Genomic DNA, 17,577 nt, shown 5'->3' on the forward strand with positions numbered 1-17,577 from the left:
GTGCGATAGTGATGCCACCGTACGGTACGTTGCAAAGCTGCCGCGTGAAAACGGTAACGCCACAGGAATCGCGCTACTGGTTGTGTTTTTTCGTTAATTGGTTTCGTTTTAAGAAGGGTTTGAAAATCGACAGTTTCGTGCATGACACAACAAGATTGTCAGTGGTGTCACTAATGTAAAGGTAATGCTTTTCGACGACGCAAAGTGTATATTTGTGAAATTTGCGCAACGTTCACCGGATCGATAATTGATTTACGTGTGTTCTATTCTAACCTACCTGCCCGTTCCTTCCAAAGTTATTAGTTCAATCATGTCACGTTGTCGATCGATTCGTCGCGATTTAGTTAAGATTTCACTTTGGACACTTGGAAGAATTCTATTAATATACTCCGCGACCCCAATAAAGATGATCTTTAGTCAGGTTTCTAAATGCCTAACCAGTATGCCTATTGTGCACTTACTGTCATTCATTGTTAAGACACTCGTTAATCTATATTATGTACAGAAATGTTCCCGTGATTCTTAGTCAACAAAAATATATATGTATATAGTATCATTCTTTGAAATTTTTTTTCTTGTAAAGTTTATCCCTGAAAATTTCTATTCTAACATAATAAACATGAATGGACTTATTTAATTACCTAAATTCAATTAGTATATCATTTAAATAATATTTGTAAGAATTTATTTATGTATATTCATTTTTACCAAATATGTGTTTGTTTTTTTAATATTCGTCGATATTAATAAATTATTCTTTAGAATCCTTTTACATTTTATGATTCTAGGTATAATACAAGATGTACAATGGAATTGGATTACAAACACCACGAGGTTCTGGAACAAATGGTCATGTCCAAAGAAATTGGGCAATTGTACGCAAAACTAAAGACAAAGTCACTTACAAAACAGATGAAGGAAAATTAGATCAGCTAAATAAGCAACCTAACAAAGATATTCTTGATCATGTTAGAAAAAGGAAAGTTGAAGTCAAATGTGCAGAATTGGCAGATGTTTTAGAGGAACAAGGGTAAGTACATGTCTTTATTTTTATAATAATATTGTACATAAATCTGATTATATTATTGTAATATCATAATTGCTCAAAAAATAAATATTTCTTAGAAATAAATTTAAAAATTAGATATAGATTATGTACGAAAGAAATACAGAGCTTCATCGACCCTTTGAACCCAATAGTAAATGAGATTCCGAACTTCAATTGGATTTGGCTTATCTTTGGCTTCAATATATTCTTTCTATGCAGTGTATTTCTTCACTAAACTGCTAACTATAATTAAACAAATGCTAGAATTCTTCTTTATTTGCTTTCTTTGTGCTTTATAGATTTACATCCGAAGAGGTAACAAAGAAAGTAGAATCATACAGATCCATGTTAATGGGAACTGACACCAAACCAGCAATATCTAGAGATGAATTTGGTCGTGTAAAGTAAGTACATTTTCTTCCTTATTAATACATTTCTATATGATTATATTATATAAAATATGATCGAACAAAATAAATAAATAAAGTAAATAAGCTGCATTTTTAAATATGCTACAAGTAATTTCATGATATAAAATTGCATGCAAATAGTATTGCATGGTATGTAAATGATATAGCAATATTAGGTTGTTTCTATTTTAAGACTATATTAAGATCCTCTTTATTTATAAAAAAGAAAAAACTTAAAAACCACGAATTCAATGAAAATTTAAACTTTTACGTAACTATTCGTTCTAAATCCATTCATTTATGTCGTTCCAAAACGCGCATATCGAAAATTTTGAAAACGAAAGTTTTAAGAGATTTCGAGACAAAGATCTAATAGCTACGATGGCTAGAACTCGTGTAAATGTAATGTCGGGGCTGCAGCAGCTTCTGATCGGTAGCTCAGGTTCCCGCTAAACCCAATATTATTGGAGGGTGGAGACATAGTCGCGTTCTCTCTCCCGAGTCGGCTTTCAGGGATATTACGCGGCCGATATCGACGTACCCCATAGCGCCGGCGCCACCCACGAACGGGGGGAGATACGGAGGTGCACAGAAAGAGAAACAGAGATACGCAAAGGGTCGAGCCAGAGAGAGGGAGAGTTCTGTTCCAGCATCTCTCATACTCGACTCTTTCCGCCTCAGTGCGAGGATGGACCGGCGTTACGACGCTACGCGTCGTCGACTCTCGTCGAGTACACGAATCGTTGGCCAATAGTCAGAAGAAAAAAAAAAAATCAAAAAAGAAAAAAAAGAGACCAAAAACAGGAGGGAACATGTAACGGTTTCGTGATACACTCGCAAACAAACAAATCACAAAAGTCTTCCATTAGCGTATAGATTATTATATATATACATACATACATATATATATATATTATATATTATATGTTTTAATTAATCGTAAGTGATAAGTTGGCGTGTTAAGTGTAATTTAAGGTACGTAGGTTGAATTCGGAGGAGGAAAAGAAATCATTCGTACTCGTGTATTAATCCAATCTCAATTCCGATTTAAATTTACGCACATGTTCCGTACGGATACGCATATTTATTATAAAATTTGTTAAATCAAGGAACGTATTAGAAAAAGATTCAGGGTAAAAAGAAACTCCTGATTCTAACGCAGAGGGAGAGCGAGAAGATTTAACAGAAGAGCATAATTCCCACGTGTTTTGAATTGATTACGAGAGAAGAGAAATCGGAAGATTTGAATGGGATCCGACATTTTTCTATGATAAAAATCCATGTGTCTCCAGGTCGATGAATCGACAATAATTAATTAAGACGTCTTGCTTCTCTGTGCACTCAGCGTGTACGAGTGGAGGCGCGGCGACTATAGTGTGCCTGATACGAAGTCTTCCTTAGCATGTAAGCTACAATGAAATTACGATATATTCCTATATTCTTACACGAGTCACTAAGATATATATCTCTATACAATATACATGTATTACTAATTATATAAAACTCTTAAAAATCTAAGAGCAAAAATACAATCAAGATTGAAGAGGAAATACTTAAAAAAGTTTAAGAGAAATTAACACGAAAAAGAAATTTCTCAAATAATTCCAAACAAAAAGTTTGTTATTTTAAGAAGAGATTGGTTTCAACGACGATTGCTGTTCGGAGAAATAATCGATCAAGCAACGAGGAATTTTTCTCCGTGAACAAGAGAAGATAGGGAAAGAGAGAAAAGAGGAAAAAGAGAAGAAAGGGATCAGAGACGAAAAGTGACGTTTTCATCATCGCTGCCGGATGATTGTTCTCGGTAGGATAGCAGAGGTTCTGAATAAGGTACTGGTGTAATCGGGGGAGGAAGCCATTACCTGCGCCTCCAACCCTCAACCCCCTTCCGACCGCCTAAACTGTCAAAGCCTGCCTCGAGAAGGGGATTAAGCTGCATCGGAACTACTCGCATGCCCGTCGCCCGACCGGTAGAGCTCCTTAACGTAAATTAGCGGCCGATCGTACTTAATGCTCATCTAATTACCCGGCCGTTAATTATTCAAGCCCTTAGTTTGTCTTCTAGAGTTGCCAGTGGCTGACCAAGCAAATTGCCGGCTAAATGAGATAAAATTTATTGGTAACTATATCGGGAAAATACCGAATACAATATTATAAATCTTCTCAGAAATCTTATAACTAAAAAAAAAAATCTTATAATATGTTACATCTCATAATTTGAAAACGTTTATGTAATGGATATAAAGGAAACTTGAAAGAATTACCAAAATGTATATTTCAATGAAGGGATCAAGAAAAATATTGATTACAAATAGAAGAGAGAGTTTGCAACAAGATCGAAGTTTCGATTAATTTATATATATCGTTAATTGAAAAAAATCGAGGAAGAGGAGGAGTTTTTTCTATCGAGAGTTTTGAATCGAGGAATGATTATGTCTGTGACAGTAGCTCCTTTGAAACCAGCTCGTGGACGAGGTCCAGCTGATGGCCGAGCATTTTTTGAGACACTCTGGAGAGGAAATTTCTTCTTGGATAGACAGAAGGTGATGAAACGATCGCGAAAACGAAAGTTGCAAGTGGCGAACGGAAAGAAGCGTGCACAGCTGCAGATGCGACAGCATTGTTGCTGTTGTCAGCGCATACAACTCCACCTCCTCGCCGGACGGCGAAGCAACATGCGCTCCGTCGTTAGGTGAATTTGTCACGAACGTTTATTAAGTGTATAATTTTTTCTTACGTTGAATAATACGTTTTTATGGCCTGCTTTTTATTTGTGGCAACTTATCTTGTTTAGACATGAACCTTTTACTTTTCATTACTATAAAAATGGTAAATGTTCATCCTTTTTTTTTTTAATATTTTTTATCGATTAATGCATTTTTAAGATTTTTTGCCGTCTACCTTTCACCTGTGAAAATTTATTGTTTTGAGATAAAATCTTTTTACATTATATAAAAATCTTTGAAAAGTTATCGAAGGTAAAAATTATAGTTTCTACGTTCTAATAATTTTTCTAGGCTTTAAGAAAATTCTTTTTCTACATAATCATTATTGTAAAGACTTAAAATGATTGTATTTTTAAATTTGAATTAACTTTCTCGAGAAGTCCGTGGGAAGATAGAAAGACTAACTGAAGGAATTGGGTTTCTCTGACCACAGATTATCGTCTCTACTTATTGTACATGGATATTCGATACGTCTAATGGCACACAGCTGATAGAATGTAGGAAAGTATCGCTACATATTCCTTTCCTATTCAAACATTGCTATAAATATATTTGTTTATTTTACAGTTTTTAACTAGAAAGTTAATAACTTAAAAAGTTCTCGACAGAAATTCAAAACCTAAAAATATCAGCAAAGAGGAGATGTGATTAACTGGGGGGATTAAAAAGGCAAACGCTCTCTTTGAGTTCTATTTGGGGATGATTCACACTGTTGACCCCCAATCCCACGCGAAAGGGAAACATTTCCCTGTAAACAACTGTTACCCTTTAACACGCCATAATAATCAAAAGTAACTACCTTTACGATACTACATACTTCGTTCAATTATTCTAAATATAATAATTCGAAAACAGATTCAACTCCATCTTAGGAAAACAGAAAGATAAGAGAAAGGAAAAAACGTACAATATACCTATTTTCTAAAAAGATGACTACCAAAGGCTCGCATTATTTAACTCTACTTTGCATAAAGAAAGAAAGAACATTTAGAAGAAAAAAAATTATATATTAAAATATAAAATATCTCGTCTTTCAAAAGAATAATTACCAAAAAATTCACATCATTTCGAACGAAATCAACCATCAAACTCTTTCAATTAAATAAGCCTGTTAAAGGGTGACTAGAGAAAAATAAAAAAAGCATAAGAAAAAATAAGAATTATTTGGCCGTTTGATCTCCGTTTAGCGATACTTCGCAAGTGGTTGGCTGCTGAATTCGAGCGTGCAGCGGCGAGGAGTAGTGGCGCGAAAGGGATAGCAGAAAAGAGAACAGCTGGATTGTATTGATCCGCGCTCGAGCGTTGGCGTAGGGGTAGCTCGGCCGATCCCGGCCTCGCTTGCTGCTTTTCACTCGCGGGGTAGAAGAGGGGCCACCTCGATTTCTCTTCGGTATAGTCCCTCTGTTCGGTGTTATGTCACTGCCTTGCCGCATTGTCCGGACGGTTTCATCGACGTTCGCCGAAGCTACACCGAGGGACACGCCGTCCACCTCCTCCATCGTCAATCTCTTTACACGCTTTATGGATCGTCGCGAAATTTCACAGAACTAAAGCGGCCCACCAAGTGTGTCCGGTTTCGCGCGACGATGACGGTGAAAATTTCAACGCGGTACGAATTTCCCTCGTTTCATCCCCGTGTCGTCGTGTTGCTTCCTCGTCGCGTCATCAAATTCGATTAGAATATCAAAATAGGTCATGTTACCTGTTTTCGTCCCTTCCTCCACGACATGTGTTTATTTTTATTCATAGTACAGTTACTTCGTCAGATTTTTCTTATCTCGCGTGGAAAAAAATATCTTGTTGGAAAGAAAATATTCTTTAGATCACAGACATTTTTTATACTGTTTCTGGAAGAGTAGATCTGATGGCCACGTGTTTCTAGGTTTATGTGCGAACTTGGTATACGTTCGGTGCACGGGGTCAATGTGTTCGCATATGATTTACTGAGTAAAGTTTCCAGTGCCTTTAAGCGACTATATCACACGGCAGTGATCATTAAAATCTAAGATTTCTTTCTGGATCAAAAGATTTTAATTTTAAAATTTTTATTATTAATTTATTGTATTAATCGTTTGGATTCAAATAATTTACGTGATGCGAGATTACTTTGTTATTGATTTAATGTATCATCGTACAAAAGAGATTTATGCTTGATGGAAAATGACAATACAACTTTTTCTTGCAGTGTAAGAGAGACACATCAGATCGCCGAGGCGCAGCAAGAGAAAAATGCAAAGCTACGCGAGGCGTTCGGGATATCGGAGTTCTTCGTGGAGGGAAGTAGCCTAGATCCGGAGAGGCACGCGCGCGAGGCTGAGGCAAGAGCGGCGGCGAGCAAAGTGTATGAATTAGTACGGACCCCGAGTCCAGCTCCGGACACTACGTCCGTCCCGGAGAAGAAGAAACGCAAACGGTCCGGTAGTGCAATTAAAAAGAAAAAGGGAAAGAAGCACAAGAAGGAAAGGTAAAAGACAACGTAATGGTGCACGGGTCAATGGAGGCTGGATTCGATGTTTTAATTAATCCGCCAAAATAAAGACAAATAAGATAATGTAAGTGCAGATGAAGGAAATTGTAGTAATTATATTACTACATTGTACTGCTGTATATTAAAAGAAATACGTATACTGTATACTATAGCGTAGCAGTAGTACTATAACGGTATACTACAGCATACTATAGTATAGTAGTAATAAAATAGTGTACAATATTGTTTGTGTTATTATAGTGCAATGTAATGATATATATTATGTGTGACTTGAATTATTTAAACAAAAAATTCGTATCGTTGTCCCATGCGAGAGAAAGTGTACACGAATCCAGGCTCCAAGACCGAACGGACCATCCCCCGTAGTAGTTCCTCTCCTAACCCCCGGTTAATTATTCATTTATCGCAAGTTCCACACTCGTTCATTTGCTTACTACACACCTCTTGTCAGATACTGACTCATGACTCACCTACTATTTCATGTCCCATACACCTTTCTCTGTTTCAAACAGAACTGAGGAGGACTGAGTGCCTACCCAGTAGGCTCAGTAGGTAAGTGTGGTCGTCGCGTCTACTTTCCAAAAAAAAAGTTTAAAAAATTAAAAAAGTAATAAAAGAAAATAAAAGATATACTTGAAAAAATAAAAAAAACGATATAAAATATCTGTATTAAGAAAAGAAAGAAAGAAAAATAGTCGAGTCTAATATATTTAGGTATTTGTCTAAATAGGCATAATTAGAGGGTAAATGTTTGCTGTATTGCTGGAATTCCTGTAACATCAAAAATTAGTAATCAGCAAGATTTTTTGTTAGATACAATGTAATGATGTAAGAAAACAGTGGGCAAACATTTACTTTGATATTATACAAAATATACACGGGTTTTTTTAACAAATAACGTTGTACGTAATCTGACGCGTAAATCATGCATTTCTATCTTTGTTGTTGTTATCGATAAAGCTTGTTGTTAATGTCATCTCTCTATTTTTTTCTGACAAGTCCGTCCCTATCGATGGTTATCAAGGTAATGCTAATCCCATATTATATCAATACTCCTCATATTTTGTATACTCGTCTTTTGTAACTTTTGAAAGATTTGGTTTTACATAACGCACAATGTCCGGTGACTAGTTAGAAAAAAAAAAGAAAATCTCGCAGAACGTATGAAAAACCAAATCTTCCAAATGAGTGATTATGTAGTCGGTTTGTTAGCTATAGCCCGATATTGTGATTTTCACCTTATATATGTATCGTTGTACTTATATTTTTTATTACTTAATTCACTTGGGATTGCAGTGAAAGATTGGAAAAAAATATGTTTATATATATGATTTTTCGTTTTTTTTTTCTACATCGATACTTACTAAAATATTCACACACTGCATTTCCTATACATATACATATATATCAGTATATAAGTTAGTATCCATTTTTTAAATTGAATACCTTATCCAGATGCTGAGATAGATCAGTGTAAAAATTTCGCCCGGAATTACGCGTTCTCAACTGCTACTTTTTCCGAATTTCTTACTTTTTAATCGAATACAGCAGGTAGCTTGTATCATTAGAATAAAGTATTTGTTTCACACACGGATACATTGTACTACAGCTTTCTTTATTGTCAGCACAAGGTATGCACTTGTCGACAGGAAGACGCCCACTGCAAGAATTAAAAAAATTAAATATTATTAACAAAAAAAAAAAATTAAACTTATTTATAGTGAAACTTTTAGAATAACTACGAACGAATTTCCTAGGTCGGAATCTCCGAAGGGTAGCAAGAAGAAAGAAAAATCCAAGAAGAAGAAAAAGGAAAAGAAACACAAGAAGACTGAGGCTAGTTCCTCTGACAGTGATTCTAGTGAAGCTTCAGATGATAGCAGGTAATCAAACTTCTAAAATTTGTATCTTTTTATACTTAATATACATACTTAATTATTAATATAATTAATTTTTTAGTTCTTCCGAAACTGAGTCAAAGAAGAAAAAGAAAAAAAAGAAGAAGAAGTCAAAGGCAGAGGCAAAAGAAAAGCACGAGGTAGGGAAAATGATGCTAAGGAAACAGATACGAAATTTCTATCTTCCTCTCTCTTTCTATACATATACATATTTATAACTATATTATATCCATATATATATATATATACCTTATATATATATATACCTTAGCACGTGAAACAGGAGCATGTGACATTTACTTTTACGTTCATTTTTCTCCTATTAGTTGTTAATCGAACATTGGATTTTATAAAATATTTTGTGTTGCCGCCTAACTTTGAATAAGCATGATTCATTGCTTGTTTCTGTAAAGATTTTTATCTGATTTCAAGTTAACAGTCATTATTTCAAAAGTGTAAATCTCAGTATTGTTTGTAATTATCAGCGCCATTTGACAGGATATATTCCCTGAGTGAGTACCAGATATGCCGCTACTCAATGTAATAATAATTTTGTAATTTTTCTATTCGTACGAATTTTTGCGATTGTTGTTGCCTTTTCACTCGTTTTGTGTCAAGCACCATCACGTTTACGAGAGAATAAACGAATAGGAGACTGCTTGTTCTCTGGCCTAGGTGCAATGCAAACAGATTAATATTAAAATAGTATGTAACGTTTACATTATCAACTTCTCTGATTTTTTTATTTTCTCAATTATATTTCTTTCGCGGACACATCTCTTCAACTAAAACACTTCGTCCATTTTTATCTTCTGAATTTGTACTAGAGCGAATGAGCAGACTCCAGAGAATCTTTGAACAATTACGATTTCTTTTTTTATCCTACTGACAAGTACATATGCATGATTGATGTTCGCTAGATAATCCTGTCTAACATAGTAATCCATACTCTTCTTCTTCTAGAAGAAAAAAATACCTGTCAAGAAGAAGCATCAGTCATCCGACAGCTCGTCAGATAGGTAAATTTCAAATTCAAAGTTTTTCACATAAATTTGTCAAATAATTAGATAAATAATAATCCCAATAATCCCAATTGAATAATCCCAAATAGAAATCCCTTTTTAATAGTACATAGTTTTATATTATATATAAATTTGATGAATTTCCAGTTCTCCGGAGAGGCCGAAAAAGTCTATGAAACATGACAAAATTGTAGAGAAAGCTAAGAACAATGAGACGGAGAACACAACGAAAGAGCCTCGATCGAATCGCTCACCAAAGAAGCAAGAGAAAGGTCGAAACGAAACTCCTCCTCCCAAGAGGAAAGATTCTCCCGTTAAAAAACCCGCGCCAGAGAAAAAGGATAAATCACCAGCTGTACATAAGAGTCCTCCACCAAGGCGACATAGATCACCATCAAGAAGTAAAGCTGATAGAGCAAGGTCTCCTAGAAGATATTCAAGGTCACGACGAATCAGCCCTTCACCAAGGAGAAGAAGGATTTCGAGATCTCCAAGAAGATACAACAGATATTCCATATCCAGAAGCAGAAGTCGATCGAGGTACGATCGTTATGGATCACGACGTCGATTTTCACCACTTCCTAGACGCAGGAGATCCGATTCTCGAAGAAGATCCAGGTCTCCCAGAAGACAGAGAGATAGACGAGAAAGATCTAGAGATCGTCGTAGAAGTCGTAGTAGAACAAGAAGTAGATCTAGAAGATCTACTTTGAGTTATTCTCCCGTACGGAAAAATCCGGAACGGTACAAACACATATTAGAAGAGAAGAAGAAACGAGATCAAAAGAAGAATCACGATAACAAACGGAAATCCCGGTCAACTTCGAAAGCGAGAAAAATGCGAACAATTACACCAAGAGTTAGGTTACGTTCCTCGAGCGAAGATGAAACAGATATAGCAGACGATGAACCAAAAGCAGAGGACGAAGAAAAAATGAAAGAAATGCATACATTGAAGCGATTACAGAGTGGATTAGCCGCGAAAGCCAGAGAGACTCTTGGTAAGAAGGTAATAAGTCCAGTAAAGATTAAAGTTGAGAAGAAAGAAGATAACGTGTTGGATATAGCTTTACCAAATGACCCGCCCAAAATGGTACAAAATACTATTGGTCTTGTGCAAGAGAAATCTAAGTCAAAATCTCCTATATCTCATTTACCTGCTATTCAGTCTCCAGTGTCCAGCAGATCACCCTCACCAGCTTTGCCATTGACTAGAGAAGAGGCTGCAATAAAAATACGATCACCGAGTGAATCGCCCCCTCCATTGCCGCCAATCTTAAATAAGGTTGACTTAAGGTCACCGAGCATGACTGCTAAGACAAATCATCGTTCGAAGTCTCCTAGTATCACCAAGAAGAATTCGCCAGTTGCCTCAAGGAAACACTCGTCACAGAGCAAATCGTCCTCACACTCACCGCCCGTATCTATCTCCCATAAAGACACTACTATAAAATTACGTTCTCCAAGTGAATCCCCGCCTCCGATTCCTAGTAACAAATCTAAGCAAAGATCTGCATCACCAGTCATCTCAAAAAAGAGTTCTCCTGTTTCTAGAAAGCATTCTCCGAGGAATAAGTCTTACTCCAGGTCACCTTCCAGGTCGTACACGAGATCTGTGTCACTGGAGAAAAGGTCTTCCAGATCGCCTCGGCATTGTTCAAGGTCCGTCTCCAGAGACAAAAAATCGCGTTCTGTATCAAGAAGCAAGAAATCGGCATCTCCTAGACACAGGTCTCCAACATCACCATCAAGATCGAAGAAATCATCTAAATCTCCAGCAAGGTCAAAGAGATTGAGCAGGTCAAGGTCTTCTTCGGAATCAAAACGATCTGTATCTAGATCTCCGTCACGTTCAAAAAAATCTCCGTCTCATTCACCGGAAAAATCAAGGTCCAGAAGTAGGACCAGGTCGTTATCGAAAGGATCCAGGAGCCGATCTCTATCGAAGAAGTCTAGAAGCAGATCTTTGTCAAAGAAATCGCGTAGTCGATCACTGTCGAAGAAATCTAGAAGTCGGTCGCTATCGAAGAAGTCAAGGAGCCGTTCGCGGTCATTGTCCAGGCTGTCGCGAGATAAAGAGAAGAGAAGTCATAGTAGGAGTAGTTCACGTTCTTCTTTAAGGTGAATAATTAGTCTTTTTTACATGTATTTCCTTTACTCCATTCTTATAAGAAATTGTTTAATGTATTTCTATTTTGTGTCCAGTTCAAGGCATAGTCGTAGAAGTTTCTCTAGTTCATCGCGGTCATCAAGCAGTGTTTCTAGTAGGTCTTCTCGTTCAACGTCCAGCAGTTCAGCTTCTAGTAGGTCTCGGTCTCCGTCGATACCTCGACGTCATGGCTCACCTAGTTTTCTAGATAGACGTCGTATTACAAGGTAGGTATCTATACAACGGTAGTTTCGATATCGTAGCATCAGGTTTTACAGCGCACCACGCCAAATCTTGTAAGCTCACATTGTTGTATCAAACGTAGAAACGTTTATCTTCTTTCGACTTTTATTTTTTATTTTCGTTTTTTGATTTTATATATTCATCATCGATGTATCCATCTCACGATTGAAACGCTCACTTGTTTAAGAAGTTCCGATTAATAATAAGCAATTTGCAAAGCGACGATATCGATAAGTTTACGATGAATTCACGCTTGGACGTTCTTTTATTAATGCTATTTTGTGTTGTGTCCTACAGAGACAGATCGAGGGACAGGCATAGAAGATAAAGTTACGACTTCGCACAGATGTTTCTATTACTTTCCTATAATTATAATGTAGTAGTAAACATGTGATGCATACCGAATTTCATTTTTAATAAGTAAATGAAAAAAGAAAGAGAAACAAAGCAATTTTAGCTGCAACCGTAAAAACTAGTTTAATGATCATTGATGATTAAGCATAAAGAATGGTGTAGTTTAATTATAATTATTCGTGCATATTGTGGCACATTAAAACTTTATCAGTATCAATTCAATAATTTTCTAAGGAACTACTTTCGACACTCATATGCACTTACTATGCAATGTGTCTAATTAGCGAACTCCCCGCATCTAATTACCCGCATTATGTAAAATGAAAGTATACTCCGTCACAACTTATATATGAATTTCGTTTCAAGTCAGTCAAGTATACTTATGTTTGTATGATTTTTTCTTCCCCCTTTTTTCATTTGTATCTAATTGCTTATAAAATGTTCTAAATATGAGTAGACGTAGCATGCGTGTATCTTCCTTATAAATTATTGTAAATGACATATTTACAGTAGAGATTCTCTTTTATTTTGTCAGTCACGAATAAAATGTATTTACCGCTACAAAAGCAAGCTGTTTTCTTTAGTTCTTGATATACATTTTTGTTCGTTGTGTTCTGTGAATCATTTTCAATCCACTGCCTTCCTTTATTAAAATTACAGCAAGGTAAGTAACACATTTTTATTTTTGCATGGTTTCTTTTGTTGCATTGCATGGTTTATTTTGCACTTATTCAATATCTTTTTTTCAATATCTATTATTAATGATAATATATATTAATATCTACTTAAATTATTTAATTCATGTAAGAGTTGTTTACGATTAACATATCTTTATCTAATTTTTAACAAACGTTTTTTATTGTATATAACTGTGTGATTATCATAATATTAATAGTCCTTAATTTTAGCGCCAGGAAACGACCAATTCCATATCATCGACCTACTCCGACACCACCTTCGTCACCGAGTAGTTCAGATAGCAGCAGACATAGTAATTGGTCAAGTCCAAGTCATCGATCAAGTTGTTCCCCGAGTCGAAGTCCATCATACACGCGTTGAAGCGATTGAGCGAATCCCTAAAGACTAGACGTTCCTTTCATGTATCAGATTTAGAATGGTGCAGATCATGAAGGTCCTTTGATGCTTTTTTCTAACATCATGTCTTACGTCATGTTAAATCATGTTTATAATGTTGGAAATTGACACGATTGTAAAGAAAGGTTTCACTGTATTTTTTCGTATCAGGAAGGTACAAAGATAATACACCATTCTGAGTTTGGTGCATCATCTTTAAATCTTTGTAAATTCTTAATATGCATTTACATGTTTGATCTCGTAACTCGTAACTTAATAATACTCATCGATGATGGTTCACAGTAATACCATCAGCTTCAGTATTAGTAACACTAACGTTATTTCTATTGCTCCATTTTTATTTTAGTCAGATATTAGGTAAGAATGATTTTAATGTACTTACAGTATGATATTTATATCATTACTAAGACAACCAAAGAAATGAAAGATTTAAGTTTGTCTATCATTCATCTTTCAATTTTATGAATTGAAACATGATTTAAAAGCTAGATGTGCAAGAGTAACCAGAGATAAGATATTTTAATAATAGGATATATGACTAATTTATAGCAAAATTTTATAACACCATCATTTTTGGAAGTACATTATCTTCCTCGATTATATTGTCTCACGATCTTGTGAATTTTATGTCTTCATAAAATAATGTTTTTCGTAGACTTATGTACATCTACGTACTTAAGCAATAAGAAGACAATGATGATTATAAGCATCATGAAATATGTTGATTGCAGCTTCTTAAGATCTCACATCATTATTCAGTAGCAATTCTATTATTTGAAGGTTCATTTAAAACTACTCTAGTAGTACAACGTCCGGGTGATTATCTAATCATATAATTGTTTGTTATACAAACACCAGCTAGTCAAATTTTAGACATTCCATTAGTAATTAACATACTGAAATATTATTCAAATTGATCTATTAATTTTTCAAGGAAGTAATTCATATTTTAGTGCAATGTTTTACACTTGTTCCTTTTGTATATACATATATATTATTGTGTATAGACTCAGCACCATGCTCGTTTGCTATATTAATTTATTTATTTTCTGACTTACATATATATATTTATTTATTTATTTATTTATATCATGAATAGCTAGTCATTTGTCAATTGAAGACAAGAAAAATGTATAAAAGTGATGTTAAACTATTAGAGTTTCGTTTACTGGCAATACTCAATTTATCTGAATGCTAGTCAGAAAGTTTTCATTTGGCTGTAAGGCCAGGCAGCGTACCAAAAGACATAATTAGACTAGTCTTGATTATTCAAAGTTAAGTCTTGAAAATGTATGTATAGGGTTAAAAAATCATATTTGGAAAGTCTACATTGTTTATGATTAGGAGGAAAAACTATGTAGAATTAGTTCTTGCATAATGACTGACTCAGTTTTATTGAAAAAAATGTCAATTGCTATAGTGTTGCAACATTAATTCACCTTTGATGCATATCTATGAAACGAAACTGAAACATAAATATGTAGATACTTATCACATGAAAGACTTGATTTTAAAATTAATATATGTAAGGTCTGGAAAATTCATTCTATTATTTGATTAATGCGTTTTACAATATTACAAAACTCTGACGAATTATGAAGTGGAAGTTATTTATACGAACGTAGGAAGGAAAAACATTGTTATCTTTGCACACCATGGCTCTTGACATTAATATTTATTATTCATAATTTACAGCCATCAAATGTTACCATCGTTGAAATGAAAGAAATTCTGATTATATCTGTAATATACTCTGTATTGTTGTTGTGTGATTAAATTAAAAAGCTTAAAATATTTTCTCCTTCTTTTACAAAGCATACAAAATTCATTTATATATATATAACCATTCTTATACCACAGCTTAGGTACTAGTAAGGATAGTGTTCAGTTTAAAACTGCCTATAACGTACAGTAGTATAATTACTAGACTGTGTAACATTGGAATGAGAAATTATTTACATAATTTATGTATAAAATATGTAGTGCTTGATAAATATGTATCCCATAAGCAGTATATCCTTTTTATATTTAGTAATATAAAAATTAAATCTCTATTATATGAATATGTTAGTATCTTGCTCCACTGATGTTATTTTGTAGCTTTTGTCTGTTTAGAACGCTGTTGTGCGAGATATATAGCCCAACAAAAACCAATAAGATTTACCACAAGAACACGTAACTGAAAAAGATTGTTAAATATGTATTAATTTTGAAATCATTTCAGTAAGTAATTTAATTTAGGTTATTAAATACTCGAGTGAACTTACAATTGGTGGAACATATTTTAAGTTAATAAACTGAAGTAATGTTAAATATTTTAAATTTGCAGTAAGTACTGGCAAATATAACTTTTTCATTTGTTTCAAAGCATCATCATGTGAACTACCCTACAACAAAAAGGAATTCGGATAGTTGGAAAAGACAATAAGTGATGGAAACAAATTGACATGCATAAATAGATCATACCTCAAACATAGACAACATGTATAATGCTAATGCCTGATAACACGGTGTATATAAACATCTTTCTATTAACAAAAGAATTAAAGGGTTTCTCACAAATGGATTTATATATGTATAAAAATAATGTGGAAGTGGGCCTCCAAAGAATAGCCTACAAAAGAAGTAATACTTTGAGAGGACAAATAATTTTTTGATGAAACATTACAATTATACTAGCAAGTACTTAAGTACTTGATTTAGTCCATAATTTATTGAAACTTACCCAAAGAGAGCAAATGCGAGGAAACTGTCTTCATTGAAACGCTTTGCACCAGATATTTTTTGCGAAATAAAATTTCCGAGAGCTGCGATGACACAACTAAAAGAACAAATAACATTCCCTTTAAAATATATTTTAAAAGTGGAACGTAATCTGTATTCGCTGTGACATACCTAGTGATCGCTTTAGTTTTCAGCGGACTCGTATAAAGACGTTCGAAATAAGCAGAAGTAAGTTGAAGTATTAAATCTTTAGGCTTAGAAAGAGCCATTCTGATTGTTCTATTTCTCTATATCAAATAAGTGATAAAAAGGAAGTGAGAGTTAAACGTGGTATTTCGTCAAAGTATGAACCGAACGATCTGATAACAAACAGTAAATTGTAGTGAACACTACAAACAGTTAAATGCCACACATACAAGTTCCGTTGATCTGGCAAGTTATTAGCATATAACACGACCAAACTAAAACTAAAAGTATTATTAATTTATTGTACTATCTGAAATTACATCACAATAAAATAAATAAGTTTAAAATAATGCATAAAATATCATAATTTAACAGATTGCAAAATTGGTCATAGTACATAGTACATAAGTCGACAGTGACGTAAGATAGTTAAAAAACAAATATAGCCTATAAAAAAAGAATAACCGCTATTTTTTTGTAATATTTTTTCCATGATTATAAAACATGTATTTAACTTACATTAAAATGCGTATATATTCTTTTTAGTAATGTCGAGGTTAGGTTTTGTGTGGTAGTATCAGTGTATATACACTGTATGTACATATGTATTATGTGCTATAACTGTATATCAAATATTAGTAAACTTTTCATCAAATATTTAGGACATGGTCCAAGGAAAATTAAAAGTGAAAGCTAAAGTGCCATCGACGGTAAAAGGAAAAAGTAAGAACAAAAAGAGTTCTGGTATTCAAAGACGAAATAGTAAGTATTTTTTTATAAACTTCTACCATAAAATAAAACGTTGTAAATTGTAAGTAAAAAAATTAAATTATATGTAAATTTATTAACAAAAATTGTTTGAATTTTTTTATTTATAGATGCACCTATTCAACCTAAAAAGAGGAAATTTGAAGAAACACATAAGTTAAAACAAATAATTACAAAAACAGTTAACAAAGCAATGGAAGATGAATTGAGAGAAAAAGCTTTGGAAGGAAAAAGATTACTTACTAGAAAGGAAGCAGTTACGTTGAAAAAGAAATAATTTATGGTATTATTTTAAGATTGATACTAAAAAAGACTTCTTTATTTTACTGAAACAATAAATGTAATATAAATAAAGATTTGTATTGTAAAATGAACAATACAATGATACAAAACGATACAAAGAATAAAAATAAATAAGCAAACCATTTCAATATATATATGTAAAATTTATTGCTAACAGAGGGAT

At 33.9% G+C, this 17,577-nt stretch overlaps 3 protein-coding genes across 9 annotated transcripts; 2 read left to right on the forward strand and 1 right to left on the reverse strand.

Moving 5' to 3' along the window:
• The first annotated feature begins 13 nt into the window (after positions 1–13).
• On the forward strand, positions 14–15,225 carry LOC126864746 (serine/arginine repetitive matrix protein 2). Of its 5 annotated transcripts, none has more exons than XM_050616407.1 (10): positions 14–181; positions 789–1,030; positions 1,348–1,452; positions 6,370–6,648; positions 8,430–8,555; positions 8,632–8,710; positions 9,534–9,589; positions 9,740–11,713; positions 11,798–11,968; positions 13,247–15,225. In XM_050616407.1, exons 2-10 carry the CDS (start codon positions 801–803, stop codon positions 13,395–13,397), a joined length of 3,171 nt encoding a protein of 1,056 aa, XP_050472364.1. In that variant the 5' UTR covers positions 14–181; positions 789–800; the 3' UTR covers positions 13,398–15,225. The 5 variants fall into 5 exon arrangements, with proteins under 5 accessions (XP_050472364.1, XP_050472367.1, XP_050472366.1 ...); XM_050616410.1 differs by having other exon boundaries at positions 13,234–13,382; XM_050616409.1 differs by lacking the exon at positions 13,247–15,225 and adding an exon at positions 12,282–12,904.
• Positions 15,094–16,477, reverse strand: LOC126864759 (peroxisomal membrane protein 2). Its single transcript, XM_050616437.1, has 5 exons — positions 16,329–16,477; positions 16,159–16,254; positions 15,900–16,047; positions 15,701–15,820; positions 15,094–15,612 (listed from the first exon to the last, which is right to left on the reverse strand). The coding sequence occupies exons 1-5, from the start codon at positions 16,424–16,426 to the stop codon at positions 15,523–15,525; spliced, it is 552 nt and encodes a 183-aa protein (XP_050472394.1). The 5' UTR covers positions 16,427–16,477; the 3' UTR covers positions 15,094–15,522.
• On the forward strand, positions 16,241–17,546 carry LOC126864762 (uncharacterized). 3 transcript variants are annotated; one of them, XM_050616441.1, is made up of 3 exons: positions 16,241–16,385; positions 17,006–17,105; positions 17,222–17,546. In XM_050616441.1, exons 2-3 carry the CDS (start codon positions 17,009–17,011, stop codon positions 17,386–17,388), a joined length of 264 nt encoding a protein of 87 aa, XP_050472398.1. In that variant the 5' UTR covers positions 16,241–16,385; positions 17,006–17,008; the 3' UTR covers positions 17,389–17,546. The 3 variants fall into 3 exon arrangements, with proteins under 3 accessions (XP_050472398.1, XP_050472397.1, XP_050472399.1); XM_050616440.1 differs by lacking the exon at positions 16,241–16,385 and adding an exon at positions 16,447–16,630; XM_050616442.1 differs by lacking the exon at positions 16,241–16,385 and adding an exon at positions 16,639–16,936.
• The last annotated feature ends 31 nt before the right edge of the window (positions 17,547–17,577 follow it).

The sequence above is a fragment of the Bombus huntii genome, chromosome 4 (genome assembly GCF_024542735.1).
Source record: "Bombus huntii isolate Logan2020A chromosome 4, iyBomHunt1.1, whole genome shotgun sequence".
Classification (NCBI taxonomy): domain Eukaryota; kingdom Metazoa; phylum Arthropoda; class Insecta; order Hymenoptera; family Apidae; genus Bombus; species Bombus huntii.